Source organism: Lolium perenne, chromosome 5 (assembly GCF_019359855.2).
Source record: "Lolium perenne isolate Kyuss_39 chromosome 5, Kyuss_2.0, whole genome shotgun sequence".
In the NCBI taxonomy this organism is placed as follows: Eukaryota; Viridiplantae; Streptophyta; class Magnoliopsida; order Poales; family Poaceae; genus Lolium; species Lolium perenne.
This window is the reverse complement of record NC_067248.2, coordinates 127455263-127480417: the sequence shown is the minus strand read 5'-3', so window position 1 is coordinate 127480417 and position 25155 is coordinate 127455263. Positions and strand designations below refer to the sequence as shown.

The following is a 25155-nucleotide window of genomic DNA, read 5'->3' as shown; positions in this document are numbered from 1 at the left end:
GAACATCTGATTCCAGGTATATATGTTTCAGTCGTTCGAAAGGGATTTTGCCGTGCTCCAGTCAACTGGATTGCAAATGATGGACTGATGGTAGTGGTGAGATCATACCTTACGAAGAAGCGCATGGCTAAAATCATTGTCATCTTTGGCTCGCGTGACAGGAAAAGGTTTGGAGGCATCATGCCGCGCTTTTGTTCCTCTTTGCTTTGCATGCCCCTCTTCTTTCCAGGCAATCCCTGAGATCACGATCCCTTTCTCTCCCGCAGTTAACGCAGATTAGACAAAACAGTGTTTGAGCTCCATCAAGCCGACGGGTTAGCAATTTGTCTATGATGAGGAGGAGCACTATTCGTGCTCCGTCATACAAATCCTTGGAAATGCTCAGTGCAAAGAAAGCTGCATTTTGAAACAAGGAGATCTAAAAAGGGCAATAAGGAGGAAAATGATGATTAGGGGAGCAAACTAGAGCAGCAATTGGATCCATCATGTACTTTATATTTATACAAGGTAGCTAAATGCACTAATAACAGACTTCTGGTGCTTGAACTACACAGGTGGAAAATCTGAGGGGAGAATCTAATGAAGACGAGTGTGGAAACCCAACTACAGCTTGATGTTCATCCACTCTAACAAATCATCAACACGAGACTTTACAGCTGAATTTTCAAACTCGACCACATTATTGTTTAGACAGCTGCAATGTAGTTCTAGGAGTGAATTGCAAAGAAGCTTCCATCTGTTCATGCTCCATTCTGCCTTTTTCCACGATACAGTTCTTAGTTGCCTGCACCACGGTACATAATGATGCACGTTAGTGTCTGCAAAACATGACCATAGTTGACCTGAAAGCAAAGGTACGAAAGCAACTTGACCAGCAAAACACAGTGATACAGGAGACTGTCATGAGGAGAAACCTACTTGTACTAATCCCTGTGAGGCTGTTTCAGTTGAATATTCAGGAGCAGTAATTTAATTGTTCTAATTTTCTTCTTGTTTCCTAGTTGTTAGTTAAATTAATGCAGTTTATTCTCTCCTTTTGTTTTCAGTTTGTCTGAATAAGAATTCAGTCAGTGTGTGCCTGTACATGCTTGACTGACAGTAGCTAGGCTAGTTATCTTTCCATTGCTTTTAGACTTGGTCTTAGTCGCTGCATTGGATGCTCGTGGGGATGGACACGATTCAGTTCATGCAGAGAAAGTTTAGGGGTGATGGATACGAGCGGTGGTGGGATGGCACTACCCTGTAGGCTCGGTCACTGATCCTATTTTCTAGCTAGTCAGTTGTAATCCGAGAATAAGAAGAGAAACAGAAACAGAAAAGCTGCAAGTCATTGTGCGCAGCACAAAACCCTTCGAGCCTCACTCGTGTTAATTCTCCTACAGTTGTTCTGCTTTCATCCATGCAGGCATCACTAGTAGTCTTATAGTAGTCCTAGATTCTGCATTTTGGTGAACTTTGTTTTGAGTTCATGGAATAATGAATTAAGGAAGAAATGATATGAGTCAATATAGGCCCTCAACACCTATCAATGCATGGTGCTCTTCGACTGATTGTTACTCTCGATGGTGAAGAACTTAAGATGTTATTGATTGTGAACCCATATTAGGCTACCAGACTGCAAAGCTTTACGGTGGATTACCTGATTTTTGGGCATTCATCCTAGGCGAGATTCCAACTAAAATCAAGTTAAGAGAACTTATGTAGCTGTATCAGGGAACTTAATGGTATGGCGTTTACTCAACTTGAAGCATATTCGGGTGATCACAACAAACTAGAAATGGTGCCATGCCCAGGGAATGCAAGCACAGACATGTGAAGCGTATTCAAAAGACTGTTGCTATGTACTTTTCATATGTTACGTATTCTGCACAAAAAAACATACTTGTATTCAGTCTGGCTCTGCAAGTCTCAGGGCTATGACTATCTAAGTACAGTAGCCTTAAAAATGAATTTAGATGTGCTTAAAGGTGATTAAAGAAGAAACTGCTAAATCGTCGGAACCAAGAGCATCTCCACTCTCTTGTTATCTCATACTACATACTATAATTCATTTACTTTACTTTGCTGATCTTGCAGACTTCTTTCACAAAGCTTGACCGTTATCACACATGCTGGAATACTGAATTTGCTACTTTACCATGATTTGAGGTTGTTTCATCCTTTTTTTACAAACGCAATTGAAACATGAAGTGCCTGAGCTACCAGCAGTAAATGATGCCTAACTTTTGCTTAACTGTCGGTGAATTGACTTAAGGATGAGATAAGATTGTAGAGTGAATATTCAGCAAGGCTCATGCTATACCTAGTAGGTGTGTCTGTTAGTCCGTACATAGCTGAGGCATTTACTTCTAAATAAGGTGGCAGATCTGTGCAAAGATCAACAGAATGAGTTACGCATCCATACAGAAGTGCATCATCCTTTATTGCGCCAAGTGGTGCCATCTAAAAACGTATTTTGAAATTCGGGTCCTCTGAACCAATAAGTTATGCATTATTTCACAGCAAATTGTGCTCTTGCAATGGTACACAGGATTTCAGTTACATCACAACTACCTTGAACCCTTGGATTTAACCGCAACACTACATACTGCTGCGCTCCCTAAAATATGTATGCCTTTAATTTGAAGAGTTCAATCCTTTGCTTGTGATACACACAATGCAGATATTTTGTACATCACTAGGAGCAAATATTGCTGCCCCTTTTATTTGTCAGTTTCCATGCCTCCATAAGCTCAATGAGAACAAAACACAAAGACTGTCTAACCTTTATGTGTCCAAAGCATCTCCAGTTACATCCAGATCAGAGATAACTGGGTGTCACTCTGTTGGCTAGTGGCTTATGTGCTTGTTCGTTGAGTTCTTTTTAGCATCAGGACCAAACACTTGCACTATAAATTTGTATAGTCAAAAAAAAAATGATGTAGCATTTGTAATTGATAACATGTCTTGATTAATGCTGCGAGAATAGGCAGCAATTTTAGTAGTATCAACATTTTAGGTATACGTAAAATACGAATGGTTCACCAATTTTAGAATTTATTGAGAAAAAAGAGCAATATAAGTTCAACTGACCGAATGGATCAACCTCAGAGAGGTGTGGTATGCATGATAGCCTGAAGAACTTTGGTTTCCAGTTTATCCTCAGCAACCCACATAGAGCTCTTCCTGCGCAAGAGCTCCCTGTCTTCCGCTTTCTTCTGCGCTTTCAGCTTCTCCTTCTCCCTCCAGCTCTCCAGCTTCTGAGCTCTTTCTTTCATCTGTAAACCATCTCATATAAGTTACACACATTTTTATAACAGAATAAATATCATTATCTCACTACAATCATATTTTTGAGGAATGCTTGATCCTGTACTGGAACAAAGTTAGGCGAGTCGACAGTTATACAAACAAGATATCCACCTATATCTTCGAATTAGGACATACAGCATCATCCAACAACTCCACAAGGCCAAACGGTGAAACGGGCGAGGCAATTCCGCAAACAAGTTTCGCGCAAGGGTGAACAATAAGAGGGTAGCAATGATCATGAGAGGGCAATGGATCATTACAAGCGCCTGGCGGAAATCGAGCTCGAAAGCGCGTCGTTCGGCTGCCCGCGTCTGCGCGGCGGCGGCCTTGGCAGCCTTGCGCTCCTCGTTGGCGATGCGGGCGGCCTCGACGCGGGCCTCCGCCTTGCGCTGCCGCTCGGCCTCTAGCAGCTGCACCTCGTAGGCGTACTGCCGCCGCAGACCCCGCACGTCGTGCGCGTACCCCTTGCGCAGCCGCTCCAGTCGCGCCCATGCCTCCCGGGGGTCGCCCGCCGCCGAGGGCTCCCAGCTCCCGAGGTACTCGCTCGGCTTCGAGAAATCGTGCGGCTCCACCCTCGCCAGAGCCTGCGCAGAGGCGTGGAAGCCGCGAAGGAAGGGACGTACGAGGAGCTGCGGACGGGAGGCGGAGAGCGCCATTGCTGCACCTGCTGCCGCCGCGGGACGGATCGCCGTGGTTGTGGCCGATGAAGCGGAGCAACCGGGGAGGCCCTTTCTGGATCAGAAGCCCTTCTAGACCCACCTAGAATTGGGTCTCATATTCAAGGCCCATTTTCCCAACTGGCCCAGATCGGCCCACCTAATAAAATAGTCGGTAGAAATAAGGAAAATACATAGGTGCATGTGGTGCCAAGGCACCCTATACATGGAAAAAAAATCAGTAATTTAAAAAATACTAAAAAATATATTTTTTGAAATCAAAGATGATCATGTATTGTACTCGTGTAAAAATATTTCTCCATGGAATTTCATTGATTCCTGGATCAAAAAAAAACTTGAAATACCCTATGTACAAACACTATTCATGCTATATTCGTCATAAATTTGTTTTTTCTTTAAAATAAATGGGAACAATTTCTGGGCCAAAATTTTTAGAGTACAATACCAATCCACTTTGATTCCCAAAAAGATCTAAATTTTTGAATTTATTAGAAATTGCTAAAAATTTCCCATCCGTATAAATAACCCAAATGAAGCTGTGAGAAATTAAACTTTTTAGTCTGAAAGATGGACTTCCATTATTCAGATGAACCAGCAAATTCGTTGTTCACCAAATGAGTTCCAAACAAGTAAAAAAGGTAATACACCACTCCTAAAATACATTTAAAAACTATAATGAGAAGAATTTCTAGAGAAAAGTGATTCTCACAAAAGGAAAATTAATCAAAGAATACATGACCTGATAACACATTCATCCTTAGAGAATATGAACACATGAAACTAAAAAAACGATGTGTGAACATCTAGAAATAATATTACCATACGAGCTAAATCGCTCCATCCTCTTTGTTCCCACGAAAAGAAAAAAAACCCGACTAAAGTTGTCCTCCCACAACATGTTCCATTTGAACCACCTCCAACCAAACCCTCGGTCCAACACCCTTCATCTTTTATAGAAGCACGTCCCACCATGGTGTTTCTCCCTTTTCTATCTTTCTCACTTACGCCTCCTTTCCAACAACCACTACCATTTCTATCAGAGGAGCGTCATCGTCGTTCTCCAGATCTCATCGCCTTCCACCACTCTAGTCACGGGTGCTACCAATTTGTGTCCCTTTTCGGCCCTGCCATTCGTTTCCCCAAATCTGGTGACTCTGATTGTTTATATGATTGTACAAATTTGGTAAGGCATTCATAGATCTAGATTCCTATGTTTCTTTGATGCGGATGTTAGCTCTCTCAGACCCATCCCCAACCATAATCACCCATTTACCGATGCAAAGGAAGTATGTTTCCTCCAGATCTATGAGTTTCTTCTTTTTATCTTTCTCCCTTACTTCTCCCTTCCAACAATCACTATTATTTCTATGAATAGAGTGTCGGTGTCCTCTAGATTCCGCCAACTTCCACCATTCTAGACATGGGCATCACCAATCCGTGTCCCTTATCGACCATGTCATGGTGTCCCTACATATTTTGATTTTGATTGTTTACTATTTTACAGATCTAGAAAGGCGTGTATAGATCTAGATTTTTAGATTTCTTCAGTATTGGTGTCAGCTCTACCAACCGCATCTCCAACTATCGTCACCCTATTGCCGATGCAAATAAAGTAAGTATCTTTCTTCTAGATCTATGAGTTTCTCCCTTTTTATCTTTCTCCTTCCGTTTCCCTTCCAAAAACCATTATCGTTCCTATGGGAAAACGTCGTTGACCTCTAGATTTCGTCACCTTCCACTACTCTAGACATGGGCGCCGCCAATTTGTGTACCTTCTTAGCCTTGACATCAGTCTCCCCACATCTGGTGACTCTAATTGCTTACGCTAAGGTATGCACATATTTAAGTTTCTATCTAGGTGCTTCTTTGATGTGGGTTTTTGGCTATGCCAGGCCCATCCCCAACTATCATCACCATTTTTCCGATGCAAAGGAAGTAAGTATATTTCTTCCAGATCCATGAGTTTCTCCCTTTTTTAAAATATTGCCCCTTACATCTCCCTTTCAACAACCACTATTGTTTCTATGAGTGGAACATTGACGTCCTCTAGATTTAGTCACCTTCCACCACTCTAGACATGTGTGCCATCAATTTGTGTCCCTTCTTGGACCTATCGGTGTTTTCCCCACATATGTTGACTCTTGTTGTTTACACTTTTACAGGTTGGTAAGGTGTGCACATATCTAGATTTTTAGGTGTTTCTTCGACGTGGGTGTAAGCTATGTCGGGTCCATCCCAAACCATGACCACACTTTTATTGGTGCAAATGAAGTAAGTACGTTTCTTCAAGATCTATGAGTTGTTTTGCCATATTTCTATGATCCGTCTTGATAGTAATATATTACTACAAAATTAAAATAATTGTTGCCCATCGATGTGGTTTTTCACTTTCGTTGACGATGATACTTTGGTAAGAAGTATGTGATCATTAATCCTTTGGTCAAAAGTTGGTACTTTTGTAGCGATTACTTATGGCCTAAATCATTCGAAGTTCGATTTATCTAGAAGGGGGAGTTGTGGTTCATTTGGTTGAAGGCGGAGAAGCGTGCGAAATAAGCTAACAGGTGGTATTAAAATCGATGATGGTTTATTTATAAGGAAAATGAAAAATGAAATTTATATTGTTTTTTTGTGGATTTTATTTTCCCTCAAAAAAGTTGGATTTACTTTTATACGTTTGTCTATGCTAAGGTGATGTTGCCAAAGTTGTTGAAGTACATAGATGATTGAGGTATGTAGAGGAGATCACAAGTGAAAGGGTACGAGTTTCCCAATAATGATAATGAGGGGAAAAGGAAATCAAGTAAAAGACTTGGGCGTGCATGTACTCTTAGGGATCCATTGGTTTATAGGATTTTTAAAGAAGTTGTGTAGGATTGAAAAATTATGGAAAATTTCCCTTCTGAAGCCGTTTAATTCATAGGATCATATTCCATATTTTGTTCTGTAAAATCATAGGAAAATAGCATGAGATTAGGCTAATGGAAAACTACTTCACCATAATCAAAAAGAATGCTTCTTTTGATATGATTCAAATAGGCATGGCATCCCAATCCTATGGGATTTCTATTCCTACACATTTTCTATCATATGAATCAAAGGAGCCATTAGGAAGGTTGCTTCACTCACCTCATGAAAAATTCCTTTACCATAATCAAAAAGAATTCTTCTTTCGATAGGATTTAAATAGATATGGCATCCCAAACCTGCAGGATTCCTGTTCCTACACATTTTCTATCATACGAATCAAAGCAGCCCTTAGGAAGTTGCTTCACTCACCTATTATGTTGAGGCAAGCGAAAAAAATAGTGGTTTAGACACATAAACAACTATTTGTATAGAATGAATATTTTGGTGAAAATTCACCCCTCCATCATGGACATATGTTGGTGAAGATTGCCAGAATTCACGCTGGGAAGAGAACTAAGCGAAAGAGATGGGTTGCCAATGCCACGTGACCATGGACCACCACTGAAACCAATGGCACCAGCCATGGTGTCTCATATATTTTCATGTACCTTCTACTTCTAGCTACCTTCTCACTATTGTCAGCAAAGCATGGATTTTGATATTGTCATAGCTGAAATCAAGGAGTGTTTAATCTAGAAGATGCTCCCAGTGGCAATGAACGAGTTGTCGGCAAGGATGTCGATCTCCATATATCCAATTTTATCCACTAATGGAGATCTGCGTCGTTTGCCTTGGCCATTGATTGGGAGAATAGTAGCGGAGATGATGCACGAGAGCGCAAAAAAGATTGATTTGAAGCGCGTGCTATTATGGTAGGGGGTTGGTTGGTACTCCTATCCAACTTATTTTTACGACTGCAAAAAAATAATTCTTGAGGCTCTATTCGAATGGTATTTCTCTTTTTTTGTAGAGTTTAATATTTCTGATGTTTATTGTTTTTGCTCTACAAACTATTTTGATCTATGAACAGTGCTACCGATATTCTTGGGAGTGATTTCCTGTGGCCTTAAATTCTATAGGTATGTCAATGTCCACTCAACCTCTCTTTTCTCCTAGTCCATGAACCTAAAATTGTTGTGTTTTCCAATTCATATATCTTAGCCCCAAAGTAATGTAAGCGTAAACAAACAAAGTATTTTGACAAACCAAACTCACCATGGAGACCAATTTCCCTGTTTAATCACACATGAAAAATGCCCCTCTTCTCCACATCTCAATTCTGTCGCATGTTCGCACCGGCAAGAGCAGCCAACAGGCACGGAGATGAGTAAGCATTTTAACATGGCTGAGAAATTTCAAGGATAACAACAGCCACTCTAACAAAGAGTGAACAAGGCACTTCTATCTGTTAAAAAGAAGAAAGAAAAAGAATGCAAGGGGATACACCGACGGGAATAGGCTTCCTAGTACCATATACCCTGCTGCTAACAGCATCCTAGTTCTATTGCTCTCCCCGAAATAAACCATCTAAAGAATGGAAAACGGTCACCGGTGACCCATCCTTTAGTATGTACAATGTCAACTTTGCAGAGAATGGGTATAACTAGTCTAACTTTCTGATGGTTAAAAGTATGTCCAATAGCCAACGCCAATTTCAGTTCCACATGATCACTATGGCCCCATACCAACAGCTAGATGGAAAATTTTCTATCGACATTCCCCAGAGCGCTTCATAAGACATCTGCCACGTAAATAGAAAGAATTATCAAAACACTAAATCTAATTCTTGTTTGCAGCAATAAGGTGGTCATCAGATAGAATATAACTGAGTTTACCTGTCATAAAAGTCAGCAACATTCGCTCTGGTACTCAAATCAATGAAGTTGAAAGCTCATCATGGCCAGTCCCGGCAAGTGCCACACCTCCAATTGGCACTATCAGCAGGCTGTTCACTATCATGCCAAGGTGAACAGTGACGGTGTACGTGCAGGCCACAAGACGAACATTTGAGATCAGGTGGCGGTTGAGGGATCTTGCACTTGTGGCACGCTAACTCCACAATGGATGCATCATTTGCTGGGAAGTGCATATTTGAAGACTCATCTTCTACCATGAAAGAAAATTCATCAAAACTAGCCCCTTGCTGATCAAAGCTTCCTGTCAAGTTACCATCATTTTGCAGACTGGTAGACATCCCAAATGTGTTATCAAGCTGAGTATCCTCTGCTTCGAGCAACTCTGTGAACGAGAAATAAGTTTGTGGTTCATATTCATCAGCCACAAAGCTGCCACCACTACTGTCATTCCACTGGGAATTAGTGCCATAATCAGGAGCAGCAGCATATCCATTTCCTTGGGCAAAATCCCACCCCAATAGCTCTGAAGCATCCACACCATCAGTCTCCGACAAAGAAAATTCATTCATATGACTGAAATCAATGTTTGCATTCCCTGGAGGTTGGTTCTGAACATAATACCCATTCGCGGGTGTGCCAGCTTGATCAAGATACTCAGAATTTTTAACTTGTGCCCTTCTTATGGATAATTTCTGATTATTTCCAGGCGTAAGACTTGGCATGTTCATTGATAAATCAGAATTCATCGTTTCATCCCCAATTGGTTCAACTATTCCATATGAAGCAAGAAGTGGGTCTTGATCAGCAACAGCAAAATTCTCCTCACCAGAGAGCATAGTTGACTGCGACGACATAGCAGCTGTTTGTTCACTGAGTTCTGGTTCAGGCTCTCTATAATCATCTGAATGAGGACATTGTGGTATGGCTCTCCTTCGGCATCTACAGCATCGGTACTGAACCACGTCAGTTATTTTTTCTTCCTTAAGTTGCAAAGCATCACCATGAAACCACTCTGTATGTAGGACGATAAAAAGGTGTTAAAAGAGCCCAAAAGATAACACCAAATATATATCTATAAGCAAGAATAATGATAAACAGACTTACTTTGGCACCTCTCACAGCGGACATACAGGAAATCTGGACTATAAGGTTTGTTACAGAGACAGCAATCTGGTTTTACTGAAGAACCTATACCATCCTTCCCTTTTAGGATTACATCATTTGCCCTGAAATCTTCTCCACCACTGTCATTAATATGTTTCTTCCAAACGAGACCAAAGTATGTGATCACTTGAACCTTTTTAGGTTTTCTTGGCTTCTCTGGCTTTGGTTTCTTAGTTTTAGTCTTTTTTGGCTGAACCTGCACCTCTGCAATATTTTGAGTTGCCACATTTGTGACAGGCCAAGCTTGCACCTTCGGTATTGGGTGGGTTTCCATCTTCCCGATGGTCTGGGTTTCCACCTTTGTGATTGGCTGGGCTTCCACCTTTGTAACTGGCTGAGCTTGAACCTTAGTGTCTAGATGGGCTTTAGCATTCATGGCTGGTTCAGAAGAATGGGAAGAACCAACCCTGAAGATTATTTTGGGAGCAGTCATTGGCAGCTGGCCATTGCTCTTTTGTTGAAGCAGCACTTGATTTGCATTTTTCTTCTTGTTTGCGAGGATGAGATTACGCTTCTGAAGGCATAATTTGCATATCATACTGGAAGCAGATCCTGATGTGCACTCTTTATGGCAATGGCCTGCAAAATATTTGTGGTTAACAATAGTGTGACTTCATATTGGACAGCTAAGAAATGTATTAGCTATCTTTTTAATTACAGGAGGAAAACACCAAGAAGAAATGACTTAAAGGGCATCTCAATAGACTATAATACATACCTTGACAAGAGCTACAGTTTACGACGTCCCTGCATGTGATTCATCCAACAGAACACATGAGAAATGAAGAAAGTAGTATGCTACAGAAAAGGAATATTTGAATGGGTGCAACAGAGATTAAGAAGAGAGCACCTGAAGGCAACATCCTTCTTGCATGAGGCGCAGGGATATACATCTCCCTTGTGAAAGAGATAATAAAAGATATCTCCAATGAATGCCTTTACTGGCCGTTGGTAGAAATAGGTGGAACTGTTACAGATTATCATTCCTGGACTAGGTGAGGAGCTAACCCCAGCTCCCTGCTCAAAATCTCGTACCAAGTACAGTGGGACATGGCTTTCAGAAAACCACAATTTACCATTCTCATCCTCATTATCTTCTGCTTCCAAAATATTCTTGGTTATACGCACAGGAAGATGCTTCTGGTTTGTAAACTTAAGTGCATATCTTATGTTACCATCCACTATTTTTTTATCACAAACTACTGCATTTCTGAGAGCAGAATAGTCAGCATCTGAACTTTTTCCATCTGAAGAAATTTGATCCGGAAGGATGAATTCCTTCCATTTTATATGGGCATCAAGGTATCTAACCTGAGAGATAACGATATTAGGATCACTATTAATATTTAGATTGTAGTAACTCTTTTAAACATTGTGAATGACACTAACCTGCAGAGCAAGTTGAGATGAACTACAGCTTAATCCAACACATGCTCTCCAAGCAAACTGCCGAGTACGTCTTGGAAAATTGGAAGCTTCATGATAAGATAGACCTTCCATCTTTTTTTTACCACCTATCGAGCAACATGCGATGCCAATTTTATTATTGTCCTCCAGACAAACAGAGGATCAAATGGTAGTAACAATAACAATCAAAGATGAGCAATACCTTGACGAGCAGCTTTTCTTATGGCTGAAATCGGAAGAGCGCCCCTCTGCAAAATACGTTTAGACAATATTCCTCCATTCCACCAATTCACCTCTTTCCAGCTCTTATCATCATCGGTAGCAGTAGCAGATTCAAATGCCAACGAACGTTTTCTGCCCCGCTTTCCACCAGTTCCACGTTTTTGGTATGCTGCAGATCGTGATGGTCCGGCGGATACACCAGGAGATTTCACAGGCCAGTCATCCATTAGCTTCAACCAGCTTGCAGAAAATGCTATGCCACGAATATTATTCTCCAACTGCACAAAAATGTAGCAACTTTTATAAGATCACAAAAGTATTTCTTTTACTGCCATATAGCGTAATAATTTTCTACTGAGCAATTTGAACATTATTTTACGACTATTTATTGCATACCCAACTTGATTCTCCAGAAGCAAGTGCAACTAGCACAAATCGACAAATATAACAGCACTAAATATGCCAATACGTTTTCCATATTCTTTTACTTTTCCTAGTAAAGACTTCTCCATCTAGCACTACTGATTATCCAAGAGCTGATGTAAAGAGCTTGACGAAAGCTTCATCCGCACTTTTCTGTTTTTTTTTATTTACCTTGTGTTAAGATATTCATATTGCTCGTATATTTGGAAAGTTTCCTTTTTAAGATCGTGCTAATTTGTTTCTTGATATATGCCTAGCTAGTTATATTTCCATGTATATTGCCTCTATTTGCTAACATTATAGAAGCCCTTCCATAATCTGCTATAGGTAACTGGACTTGTGCATGGTCTGTTAAAAAATGTTGCTCGGTCTGCCTTCGGACTGGATGTCAAATCCACAGATAGTTTTCTTTAGGATGAACCAAAACTCAGTAGTATCCATCCAAGCACAACCTACATGTTGGTGGAACTGATAGAAGCAAAGTTCGCCTAATCATATTATCTGGTTATCCATCTATGAAATTTCTAAAATCACACAACAAAGGAAACCTATATCTATAATAGTACAAGGTACGACTTCAAATTCAAAATATATATGGAAATATTGTCTGGTGGATCTCGACCAACAGTACCGGAGAAAAGCAATACGAGATTAGTGTGAATGGGGTTGTTACAGGCACAGGTGTATATGGCATGGTGAAATGCGCTGGCAGGCTGCTATTATAGTTGAAACAGGCGGCTGTGTACGCGCGTGTTGGTATGTGTGGGATCATTTCGGCTGCAAGGTGGTGGGGTATCTGAAGGCTCTGTGGCCTTCCGGTTTGGCTAGGTTGGTCTTGACCATCCATCATTGGACCAAGGGCTGGAATTCGGAATTGATCGCTTGCAAAGGAATACGCCTGTAATGAACACGTATTTGAAACAACTTAGAGACTAATTGCTGCATCAACTATGCATGTTTCCTGATTTTGTGAAGAAAGCTGGTTCCACATTATGACGTGATAACTAACTAGTGTTCTCTAACTGTGCACCCATAGAGTGCTAAAGAACCTTTTTGATCTTCCAAATATTACTGAGAAGTATCAAAGGATACTTAAGAATTAATTGAATCCTACAACTCACTTCAAGCAAGAGGGGTATTATAGTTCTGCAGTTGGAAGCTTCTTGTAGCTGTTTATGCCACCGTTGTCTCTGCTGCATGTCTTGTAGAGAACCCACTAAAAGGCCACGCAAGCTCTCCTCCATGTTGGTCAGATAAGCAACGATGCTGGGGAAATGGCTCTCAGAACTTCTGATTACATGCATGGCACTAAAAATTCGAGCAGATCCTTTAGAAGCATTCACGGTGGCTAAATTAAGAAAACAAGCCTTTTTATTTCCAATTGCCGAGCTTTTACAGGCAAGGCACCAACCACATCTATCTCTTGGGACTTCCATAACCTTCTTTTCAGTACTTGGCCAAACAAATTGAGCGGCTGCTGAGGAAAATGCTTTTACTTGCAGAGCACAGTCAGCAGCCATTTTCTTCCTTGGATTTGTGATGATTTGGGCTGCTGAAACTTTACCTTCATCTGATGTAAGAAGAGCTAGATTAGCGGCGGCAGATGCTGCAATATTGCCATGATTGTACAAATTCATGTAAGCCTGAGGTTTAAATGATGACAATTTAGCTGGCTTGCCACCAGTCACATTTCCAAATGGATGTTTGCTTTGATAGGATGGACAAAGGGAGTCTGCCTTAACCAAAATGGAGCCCCCAACATCTTGTTTGGGCGTGCCATTATCAATCCCTGAACAGAAGGCGGACGAATCCGGACGAATTAACCCATGTGTTGGCGGTGCATGCATTATGTTAGAGAAACCTGTTACCATGGAACCATTCTGATGAGAAACTGAGGACGGCCCAGAGGATCCAAAAGCTCCATTCACTGGTGCAGTATATACATTGTTTTGAGCTAAAGGAGTTTGTACGCTGTTCTTCTCACTGACAGCATCTACACTAGTCACCATGCATTTTTGTTCCTCCACTTGTTCGGCAGAGCTCACTGTAAATTGATTAACCACAAATTCGTGCTGCATATTTACTTGAGGAAGTACTGGTGTCTTACTCTCCCCACCCTCTTTTAAGGCTGCACCAACCCTGCCGTCTTCTGCTTTTCTTGGAGTAAGACTCAGCAATGTATTGCCTTGTAGAGCATGGCTTGCACCAGTATCTTTACCTCTTTTTGATCTCTCGTTCTGAAATACATCCAGTAGGTGCGGCCAGTACTCTGTTATTCTCGTGCATATTTCTGTATATGCATCTGAAAAGGCAAGTACTTGAATGACCTTGACAACATCATACTGATTGTAATATCTTGCATAAGAGTCTGCATCCGAAGATGCTCCAATCCTGCATTATTTGATAGAATTACCAAAAGAGAAAATATAGTTGGACAAAATAGTTCCAGGACAGGCCAGAGAAAAAGGCTGGTAATTATGGGATAGCACTAGAACAACCAATAAATACTAACAATGTGCATCAGGAGTCAGCAGTGAATAAGGTGCAAAAGCAAAATCTGAGAAAGGGGAAACAAATGGCTGAACTACATGAGATTGGGAAGGGCAAATGATACTAGAGGACTTGCTGCGCTTCTTAACTTCTTAACCATGGTTATCAGGTCCAATAGGTGATTTGTATGATCATTTAATGTTCACCCAACCTTCTACAACGGATTTCATCCTTATTCCATACAAAAAAAAACATCTACTGTGGAATTCAATAATAATGCAGTATTTACCAATGGGAGACTGGATATGTAGAATGTATGAATCATTAGCAAACCACAAGTAATACAGGATTGAGATGCAAGAGCTTACACCAGCAAATAGTTGCAGGATCCCAGGAAGAGTCTCCCACACATGTCAATGCCGAACATTTGAGCTCCTCTTGCCCCACGCTCTATCCTTGAAGATGTTGGCCCAAGCTTGTTAACCACACATTCTGGACAGAACCACTGTTCCTTGGGGAGAAACGCTTTGTTGAGACCAATACATCTTGAGTGATACGCCCATGGGCAGCCATCACAGCATACCAGAGTCCCATCCATTCCACATATTCGGCAATCATCACTGTTGCCATCGAGAGATGCATTTGCTACAGCGGCTTCTGGATTTGCTCCGACTGGAGCAGTTTCCAAATTCTGGAAGCCTTCGATCTTTTTGTAAGCAGAAGCCCTCGAGGGTCTAGTCGGGACCTCTGAAAATATACCAGAATCGATCTCGTCCATTTCCTCATTGTAGGCTTCCCGTGCCTCCAGTTCAGTTTTGAGTTCTTCAGAATCAATGGCATGGTCGCAGAGTATTTGCAGGACCCTAAGCTTCATGGCAACAGGGAGCTTATAATATTCAATGGCCAAGAGGTTTCTACCAAAACTCTTGCCCCCTAGACTCTTCATGCAACCCATTACATAGAGGTACTCCAGTAACAAATTTGGCCAAGTCAATGCATCTAGCAACGCCCAATCCAGATGCCTGCACACAATTAAAGGAAAGTTCGAAACAAATATCAGCATTGAAGTAACAAGACACGGCATTCACAAAAATAACATTATAGAGGGCTGATAGGCTATTTACTTTAAACAGTTTGAAGCAAGTTCTGATCCATCAGAGGATTTAGTCTCAAGATGCCGCCTCAGCGCACGGAGCAGCGAGACATGCACCGCATCCAACAGCGTACTCTGGCCAGAGCAATTGATGGACGCAACAAAATCGTCCAGCCCAAACGGGCTGAGGAACAGCTGCACGCTAAAGGACCGAAGGAAGTTATACACAGAAAGAAGATGGCTGACGGACTCCTCCGGCACATCAATGTCGCCCGACGACGGAGGCAACTCTGGCGCCTGAACCGGAGGGGATGGCTCAGCTGGCAACTCTTTGGCAGAATCCGATGAATTGCTTGAGGACTCCAAATCCTCCGACGCATCAGAGCCAGACCCGCTCTTCTGCGACGCGTCGGGCGCATCAACCTTCTGTCTAGTAGCTGGCGGACCTTTCACCGTGGCGGCGCTCCCTGAGGAAACCACCAGGTCCAGCTTCCTCTTCCTGCAGCTGACCTTCATGCCGGACGCGCCGTTGTCCTCCGACATGAGCATCTCCCGGAGCCGAGCAATCCCCAGCTTCTCCTCCTCTCCATCCTCGAACACGACGGTGTAGAGCCTTGCGCTGCTGTCATAAGACGCGACCTTGCCAAGACTGATCCTTTTGCCGTCGGCGGCCCGGCTGACGTACCGGCCCACCAAGCAATCCCCCTCCTCCTCCTCCTGCTTCACCTTCACCTGAAGGGTGGCGGCAGGCGCTGTGGGCCGCTGATCCTCCATCTTCACCTGACTCGCCACGGCATCCGGGATGTCGTCTACCTCCATGTTTTCTTCAACCGGTGAGGGTGCCCCCTTGCTCATCAAGGCCAGGACAATCTCTTGCGCCTGAACGCTTCTTTCATCCACATCCACCTCGATCTTGGGTGAGGGCGTGGCCGCGGCATGATCTGCGTCCTCCGTGCAGGCTTGGTCTTCATCACTCTTCCCCTCAGTCTCCAAGGCCAGCACGAAACCGTCTTGCTGCGTCACGGTGTCTTCCTCCGGGTTGGCGTCAGTCGGCACGGACACGGGGGCCGGAGCCATAGGCGGAGCAGGAGCAGGGATGTTTGATTGCACCGCCGCGGCGCTGGCCTCCGCGATCTCCTCCATCGCCTCGTCGTCGCCAGCAGCCATCTCCGGACTCACCTCACTCGCCATGGCCGCGGGCGGCGGGGCCGGGGCAGAGGGGGTTTCTTGGGCAACCGCTCCGCCGGCCTCCGCGATCTCTTCCATGGCAGCGTCGTCAGCAGCCACCACCGCCGGTGGGGCCGCGGCGGCGGCGCTGTCCTCCGCGATCTCTCCCATCACCTCGTCGTCATCAGCCACCGCTGTCGGTGGGGCAGCGGCGGGGGAGTCCTCGAGAGGCGCCTGATCGGGAACTCCCCGGGGCTCGGCCGCCGCGGCGGCGGGGTCCATCGCACCGGCCGGCGAAAACCCTAGCGGCGCCAGCCTAGGCGAGCATCCGGGTCCCGCGAATCGGGAGGCGAGATTCCGAGGGAATTCGCGGAGGGGGCGGCGGCGGGGAGTGTTGAGGTGGTGTCAGATGCGAATCTGGAGAGAGAGTCCGTGTTGCGGCCGCTGAACCCCGCGACGCGGTTGCGGCGGCGTCACAGCGGCGGGGAGCAGCGGGGAATCGGGTCGATCGGCGGCGCGGGGGTTCGCGAGGTGTAGGTGTGGGGTGCAGTGGCGGCGACGGCGGCGACGGCGGGTTGGGGTTGGGGAGCGGGGAGGAGCAGATGAGGAATGGAGGTGGAGGGCAGAGAGAGGGGTTGAGGGAAAAGGAAAGGGAGAGCGAACTGCACACGAGAGCGGCGAGGGAGAAGAGGCCGCGCCGCACTCGGGCTCGCGTGACGTGAGTCAGTCCGGTCCGTGTCGCTGGCGTGCGGGTCGGTTCCGCGCACGCGGTAGCGAGCCCGATCCACGCGGGCGGAGGCTGGGAGAGGGGGGAAGTGGGGACCGCTCGGGGCAGGCTGGGAGAGTGGGAAGTGGGGACCGCGGGAGACACGTGTTCCGGGCGGGTGCGGGCGCGTACCGGGTTGGTGGGAGAACCGCGAGCGTGCCTCCGTCGTCGTGTCGGCTCGACTCAACCGGGTCGCAGCGGCACGTACTAGTACGACGGCGCTGGCTGGCTGGCTGGCTCAAGGTGAGGTGAGGTGAGGTGATCGACGACGCGAGAGGATGGAGGAGGAGGTGGAGGTGGAGGGAAAGGGGAGGGAGGCTGCGGCAGGTTTTTCAAATTCAAAAACGGTGGAGGGAGTCGTAGCTTGTCAGGGAGGGGTGGTGGTGACCGGTGGTGCACTGCGAGCTCAGCTCGGGGTTGTAGGGCAAGGCCAGGCACCAACCGTTGGTTATGCTATGCTTGGTTCGCGCCAAGTACCCGACTTGACGACTTGTATGTGCTGTGGCCTTGTGGCTGTGGGGGAAAAGCCTTGCTTGCTCCTTCGAGGATTTTTACGGGTTGCCTGGTCGTGGCCTACCGGCGACCGCGACACACGCCTGCACTGTGCTACTTGCCTAGCTGCAACCGTGCTGTGCTCTCGAGCTCATTTGCTGTACCGTTCGAGGGATGTAGTAGTACATATTTTGTACAGGTCACGTCAATCCTTTCCTGGTCAGCGACATGATTTGCGATGCACAATCTCTTTTAAGAATACACACTAGAAAGTGTACAACATTTCATACAAGCAGAGGCTAAGGCACCATGTACAACGCCGAAAGGCAACACGATGCACTGTTTCAGTAAGCAAGTATAAATGACATTGCATGAATTGGAGCTGTAACTCATCCTATCCTTGCGTATCTAGGTATCCAATCTAATGCTTGCCCTGCTGGTGCGAGGTGTAAATCAGTTTCCTATCCGGGGCATTGCCTGCTGGGATCAGAGAAAGAGCCTTTTGGCTTTTAATTGCCATAATAAGACGATGCTTACTTTATTGGCAATTGCTTGCAATGAAAAGGAATTTGGGATGTAAAAACATAAACTCAGGTCTTCAGGTTAACCCATGTACTTCCACCAGCAAAACGCTGCCCACCCACAATGCGCATCGAGATGCCTAGCTAGACGATCCAGAGTGTAGTGTATATCTGAACAAGTGATCAAGGTCATAACAGCATGCCAGCTTTCAGCAATCATATTATGGTCATAATAAAGGCTTAAAGACACATGACTGTTACTCACAGTGCCACACACAGTGCAACAAATACATTGCAAGATCAATAGACTCCAGTCACAAAAACAAAACAAAAATGGGGCATGCACATGTCGTTTCTTATCGCCATATAAGTGGCACGGACTAATCTGGGCTATATGGCCTCAATCAATGTCGGCTGGTGAATATACCAATTTTTAAAACATTGCCGTCAGCATGAAAAAAAATGTTCCTTTGCAGCCGCACCCACAAAACCCTGCTTTTTTGCATCAAGTACAATCCCATGGAGCAAGCTGCGTCGATGAGCGATCACCTAGCAAATAAGGCAGATAGCGTAAAACACTAGTATTCATCTGTTTCGGCAAAAAAAAACAATATCATACTGCTGCGGTGAATCTTACTGCCGTGCAAATTATATGGAAACGCTTTGGTCACATGCAATCTAATAACAATCAAAATAAAAATAAAAAAAAGGGGGCATGCTGATAGGGTAAGAGAATATATCTAAAGCTGAAGCGGCTTAGACCTAGTCTGCAAAATTGCGCGTGTACATGTTCTATGGACTACATTTTGGTTGTTACTATATTATCAATGAACCTTTCTGAATCATCACATTTCTTTTGTACATGTATCGATAACCATGTAAGCAAACAAGGAGAAGCATTGCTTCTGTTCATAATTCTAATGTAAGAAAAAGGTATTGGAATGCAACACTGTTTCCACTTAGTAATAACCTAATTCCTTGGAAAATAAAATCTTACCAAGCAACCATTTAGCAGCACACAAAACAAATTTGTAAAACATGACATGGTAACTCTATTTCGCCACTAAGGGCAACCTCATCCTTTATTATGCCAATATAATTTTTGCTCTGCCAACTCTTCCATGATTGTAGGCATAGCCATCTACAGTTAAAAGCACAAAAAGAAACCGTTGTACCCACATCTTTCCTGAGTGCAGATTTGTTTTTCTCTCAAAGAAGTGCAGAAGTAAGCGGCTCACTTTGGTTGGGGCAGTGATGTACGGCCCCACCACCCTGGTTCAAGTCTTCGAGGATGCGAATTTGCGTTCCTAGTTACACTGCCGGGGCTTCCCTTCCAATCTTCACCAGAAGGTTGAGGGAGTCCCCCATCATGGACAATGTGCACTGCTAGGCTAAGCTACACAGATACGGGGCAGAGATGGTGTGTCTGCATCGGATACCGTATCCGATACAGATACGGCTCCAATAGTGTATCCCTACGGATGCAGGACGTACCAGAAAATTAATGAATTAAAACAATTGGTGATAATCTAAAGTCTCCACTATACAGGCAATACCAAATGGCGTTGTAATTTCTGATTTTAAAAGATATTAAAATGTATCCTCCTATCAATGTTTTTTCAAAGTGTCTTATTTCTGTATCCGTATCAGCCCGACACGGATACACGCGGTGCCGCGTAGCCGCTAGGGTATAAAAACTGCAGCATATACCTAAAACAACAAACAATGCTCCCTAGATCTCAATACAAATCCACAGCCTCTAATCCCCGTCTACTCACAGCAGCTTCCTGTGGGCTGCAGATTGGCCCCAAATTTGTGTTCATGGTGAAGTACTATACTATTTGCTTTGCTCATGCATGGCATCAGCTTGATTTAATATGGTAGGCACCAGCTTCTGTGAAATAGCAATAGAGCTGCATGCTGGCCCCAATTTGTTCATGGTTTTGTACTATACCATTTGGATGCAAGGTGATAACTTCAAATTAATTTGATATGGTAGGATCCAACATATGTGAAACTTGACTACATGGCTGTCGACAGCTAGTGAACGTGGCTCACTTTCCCAATACAAGAAAAGTGCATGCCTCCGATTGCTGCCACCTCTTCACACAGTCATCCCACAAAATGGCTACACAGACTGCCCATATGTTACTGGGGTTGCTGTCTAATCTTGCGGTCAAGGTGGCCACCACTGCCTGCCACACATGACCACCACGGTTATATCCTCCAATCATGCCTCTTCACTAATAAGACGGCTAGAAACAGAGCTCGGGACCATTGTCTCCGGGCAAAGGAGATGAAGACCCAGATTATAGAAGATCGGTCCAGCAGAAATTAATGGAATCGTCTCATTACTGAATTACGATGGTCCTTGCGACGTCAGCCAATGCAGGGTGTTCTGATATTTTTATGAAAAGTACAAAGTTGTAACATGTCACAAGAAAGCTGACGGGATGGCACAAACGAAAAAGAACCAAGGGGAGAGGGTCAAATGCAAAAAACAACAGCAAATACAGTGGCATGATGAAAACAAAACAAAAAAAATACCAAGATTAAATGATCTTAGAGGCCTAACAACATGGCAGAACTGACATTCTTTTCAATAAATTGCACATCGAAATGATTGAAACTAATTCAGTCAAATGCCTCAGCTTGTACGCACAGAGTATTCACTTGATCCAGGGGCGCTTATAGAAAAAAGCTGGTGCGGTGATTCTCTTCTATATATTGTTCTCACAATCTTGTTTAAATTCAGAAAACAAAGGTAAATTATTTCCAAGAGTATAACCACTAACAAGGTGAAATTACCTTTGGCTCTAAAAGTAAAGCATAGCCATTTAAGCTACGAAAGCACACTACCCAGATTTCTTGAATATATGCATGCTGACAGGGTCAATTACCTGTAGAAAAACAACATTGGTAACTGTTCAGTTTATAGCTCCTCCAACAATGATCCGACTAAGATATTCCCTATTATTTAAACATGTCATCTTGGCAACGCCGGAAAAGCATACTCACTTGATAGCATAGTTCATTATGATAGTGTACCATTTCTATCTGGTGCTGAAGTCCTAGAGCTACTCTGGTGATCAGATGGCCGTGTAGTGGAGGTGCTTGCGTTGTGCATTGGTTGCGCCGAGGCCTCTGATTCGGGGTAGACTACGTCATGGCACGCAATATTTTTCATATGGCGTAGAGCAATTTGCTGAAGCTTGTCCAAGGTCCCCATGATCTCGTCATTGGTGATATAGTCTCCCTGTCTTACCCGCTCATGTAATGAGCCAGTCTCAGCAGCAATCTCCCGAAAACCACCATACTGCAAGAAGTGCAAATACGATAAAAACATCACAGAGCAGCATCAGTGAATTATGTAGACAAGACTCTGGCACATACAGCTCGGCGAAGTGTGGTGGTTTGGTCTTTGCCAAAGCTGGTCCTTGCTGTGGGAACTGGCGGGCGGACATCATCCACAGGATCCAATCGCCGGCAGGTACCACTACCAGGTGTATACCATGTAAAGCATGCATCATATGGCTTAGGCTCCTGAATAAATTACAAGCTCACATTTAAAAAAAATAACAGATCAAGGACTACAGCTTAACTCTATTTCCAATGCTTTCATTATACAAAAAAAAAAATCATTTCTACAATAAATTGCACTCGAACTTCAACTACAATAGACACACAGTATAACTGTATGGTATCATGATTTCCGAATTGGCTAAATGCTTTCAGTACTACTCCATCTCCAGTCATACGTACTAAACAACCTAGTTCCCGTACACATGTATGATCATATAGGGTTAGGGCCATATGTACCAAAGACCTTCAAACTCTTTCAGTACGTTTGTACCTAAATCTTAAAATCATGGCACACTTGAAAGTCACAGGCTATGCAGATAAAGAGTTGGCAGTAGGCCAAAAAAAGATTTCTTAAGTTGAAACCATACAAGAGTGGCCTATAGATTTCATAACAAACAACTCTGCTTGGTTTTTGGAAGAAAAAAAAAAAAAGGAAATCCATGTGTGCAGGGGAGGGAGGGGGGGGGGGGGGGGGGCTTAAGTTAGGTAAACTGAACAAGCCAATTTCAGATTGTAATTGTCACAAGTATGTCCTTTATAACCTGCTTAATTTCTACCTTGTCAAATGGACGTGCGGAATGGGAAGAATCATCCACAAAGTTCATCTCTTGATTACTTCCAGGGACAAAGCTTTCCATGTGCACTGAGGAATCGGCATGAATAGTCTCTTTTACAGTTTGTTTGAATCTACCAAATGAAGCAAATGATGGATCTTCATCTGCTGTGTCCTCACTTGACGGAATATTGGCTGAACTTTCTTGGATGATGGGTTCTGGTTCAGGGCAATAATAATCATCAGAATGAGGACATCCTGGTATCGCCCTCCTCCGACATCTGCAGCATCTGTAAGAAACAATCTCAATAATCCTTTTCTCCTCAAGTCTCAAGGCATCTCCATGGAACCACTCTGTGTACAGAAGAATGTCAAGATGTAGAAAAATCAGTAAGATAACGCATAGCGAAAATAAATCCTTTGCTTGAACAATGGTATCCCATAGGTCGAATTGACTTACTTCTGCACCTCTCACAGCGGATGTACATCAAGTCTGGAGAATATGGCTTGTCACAGAGGCAGCATGTTGGTCTCATGGACGAAACTACACCATTCTTGCTTCTAGGGATAACATCTTCTGCCCTGAGAACACTTGTGTCACTCTTGTGTTTCTTCCATACGAGGCCGAAGTAGGTGATCCCTTGTGTATTTTTGCGTTTGATCTTGGGCTGCATTTGCGCCTTTTGCGGTTCGCTCGCCTTCAACCGTGCTTCACCCACTCACCTCCGTCCTCCTCCGGTCCTCCAGTTGCTTCCAGGGGTTGCTAGGGTTGCGTACCTGCAGCCTGACGCGGCCGTTCAGGGAGAGCGCGCTTCGATCTCTTTCTTGCCCCACCGAGACGTCGGATCTTGGGAGAACGCGGTGGGGGGTGGGGGGCGAAGAGGCCGCCGTCGGCTGCAGCGGAGCGGCACACCTCGGGACCGCCGGCGGCTGGTGGTGGACGTCTTGTGTTTGGTTTAGGGCTACGTTTGTGGCCGTTGGATTCGTTGGTATCGGCCGCTCATTTCAGATCCCACCAGCTGAGCATCTCTGGCACATATTTCCCCTAAAAAAAACGGAAAACGTGTTTGAGATGGTGTATGCGCAGCTCAAGCGGAACAAATCTGCTAGGACCTGATTTGTTTTCCGGATGGGTCAATCAGAACTTAGAGCGTCTCCACTCGTTGGCGCTCCCCACACCCAAATCCGGCGAAATTTTCCTCCGGATTGGAGGAAAATTTAGCTTGGGGAGCGCCGAAGTTCCAGCCGTCCCCCCGGCAGGACACCCCAACCTCGGTCATTTGACATATTTCAAACAAATTCCACCGGCGGGCGTGGTCGAGGCTAGCCGAGACGCGAACGACGAGGAGTAGGCCGTCGTCGAAAAACAGGCAGGTGGAGGAGCAGGCAGATAGGCCGTCATCGAAAGACGGCGGAATATAAGCAGGTGGGAAGGAGGGACGGCGGCGGAATCTGGGCAACAAGCCGGCGGCGAGAGAGATACGAGGGGTGGGGGGATTTTGAGCGAGGTGGTGGTGGTGTTCGTGTGTCCAGTCGCCGACAGATCGGGCCCTTCCCCGCTTTTCACTCGTTCGGACTCCCCGATAGCTCCCCGGGGGACCGGGGATGGCGTGGGCTCGCCGGATGGATGAAGGGCCAAATCCGGACGAAAACGAGGAACCGGGAGCTCGACTGGGCCGAATTTCGCCGTCCGGATGGGAAAAATGTCGCTCGGGGGCCTCGTCGGGGAGACGAGTGGAGATGCTCTTAGGCGTGCCGGATTAAGCCTTTGGGACGTGTTTTCTTGGTGCGTTTGGGAATGTCGCTCCTCAGCCATCGCTCAAATAAATAAAAGTGCACAGAAATAAAGATTTTTATTTAAATTTGATTATATATTACAAGTTTGAATGAAATGGCTAGATTTTATCTAAGCCTAGCCTACTAGCCGCCCGGCGGTGCGTTCGATGGCCCCGTCCCAACATCGCCTCCCCTCCTTCGCAGCTCCTGCTCCGCGCGCCGCCTCTCCCTGCGTGGGTGCACAAGGAAGTGGCAAGGGGTGGGAAGTTTAGCCCAACATGAAAAGTTGGGAGGAAGTTAGACCACCACTAGCAAGTGAGTGAGAAGAGAAGTGGTACGCGCGCTCTCCACCTCCTTGCTCGCTCGTCTCAACACGACACGACACACGCGTGTTGCACTCGTGTTGAGTGGATTGAGCCTCGAGCCGAGTCTTTCCTTTCTTTTTGTAGTTCAGGAATATGAATAGATGATGGGATTCGTAGCATAGAAAACAAAAAATTTCCTACCGCAAGAACGGAAACCAAGCCAAGATGCAATCTAGTAGATGGGAGCAACAAGAAGATCACGAGACTAACCCTTGAAGATTTCCAAAGCCTACGAGATTAGATCTCGTTGTGGATGTAGTCGATCACTTGCCGCTTGCAAAAGCGCGTAGAAGATCTTGACGGTGCCACAGTCGGGCAGCACCTCCGTACTCGGTCACACGTACGGTGTTAATGAAGACGACGTCCTCCTCCCCGTTCCAGCGGGCAGCGGAAGTAGTAG

General features: G+C 44.8%; 3 protein-coding genes across 6 annotated transcripts; all 3 read right to left on the bottom strand.

The window, feature by feature from the left end:
- Positions 1-449: 449 nt before the first annotated feature.
- LOC127299875 (uncharacterized) lies at positions 450-4009 on the bottom strand. 3 transcript variants are annotated; one of them, XM_051329908.2, is made up of 3 exons: positions 3552-4009; positions 3086-3257; positions 450-784 (listed from the first exon to the last, which is right to left on the bottom strand). In XM_051329908.2, the coding sequence occupies exons 1-2, from the start codon at positions 3945-3947 to the stop codon at positions 3087-3089; spliced, it is 567 nt and encodes a 188-aa protein (XP_051185868.1). In that variant the 5' UTR covers positions 3948-4009; the 3' UTR covers positions 450-784; position 3086. The 3 variants fall into 3 exon arrangements, with proteins under 3 accessions (XP_051185868.1, XP_051185866.1, XP_051185867.1); XM_051329906.2 differs by having other exon boundaries at positions 3073-3257; positions 3552-4007; XM_051329907.2 differs by lacking the exon at positions 450-784 and adding an exon at positions 2433-2888 and having other exon boundaries at positions 3073-3257; positions 3552-4008.
- Positions 4010-8202: 4193 nt separating this feature from the next.
- Positions 8203-17305, bottom strand: LOC127299871 (DDT domain-containing protein PTM). The gene is made up of 10 exons (XM_051329903.2): positions 15565-17305; positions 14809-15462; positions 13072-14341; positions 11508-11805; positions 11288-11412; positions 10749-11209; positions 10617-10645; positions 9839-10477; positions 8714-9746; positions 8203-8619 (listed from the first exon to the last, which is right to left on the bottom strand). Exons 1-9 carry the CDS (start codon positions 16980-16982, stop codon positions 8773-8775), a joined length of 5868 nt encoding a protein of 1955 aa, XP_051185863.1. The 5' UTR covers positions 16983-17305; the 3' UTR covers positions 8203-8619; positions 8714-8772.
- Positions 17306-18734: 1429 nt separating this feature from the next.
- LOC127299870 (uncharacterized) lies at positions 18735-23628 on the bottom strand. 2 transcript variants are annotated; one of them, XR_007850752.2, is made up of 6 exons: positions 23075-23628; positions 22619-22968; positions 21873-22022; positions 21498-21795; positions 21288-21379; positions 18735-19028 (listed from the first exon to the last, which is right to left on the bottom strand). XR_007850752.2 is itself a non-coding variant. In XM_051329902.2 (5 exons), exons 1-4 carry the CDS (start codon positions 23286-23288, stop codon positions 21514-21516), a joined length of 996 nt encoding a protein of 331 aa, XP_051185862.1. In that variant the 5' UTR covers positions 23289-23628; the 3' UTR covers positions 21059-21379; positions 21498-21513. The 2 variants fall into 2 exon arrangements, 1 of the variants encoding a protein (XP_051185862.1); XM_051329902.2 differs by lacking the exon at positions 18735-19028 and having other exon boundaries at positions 21059-21379.
- Between the last annotated feature and the right edge of the window lie 1527 nt (positions 23629-25155).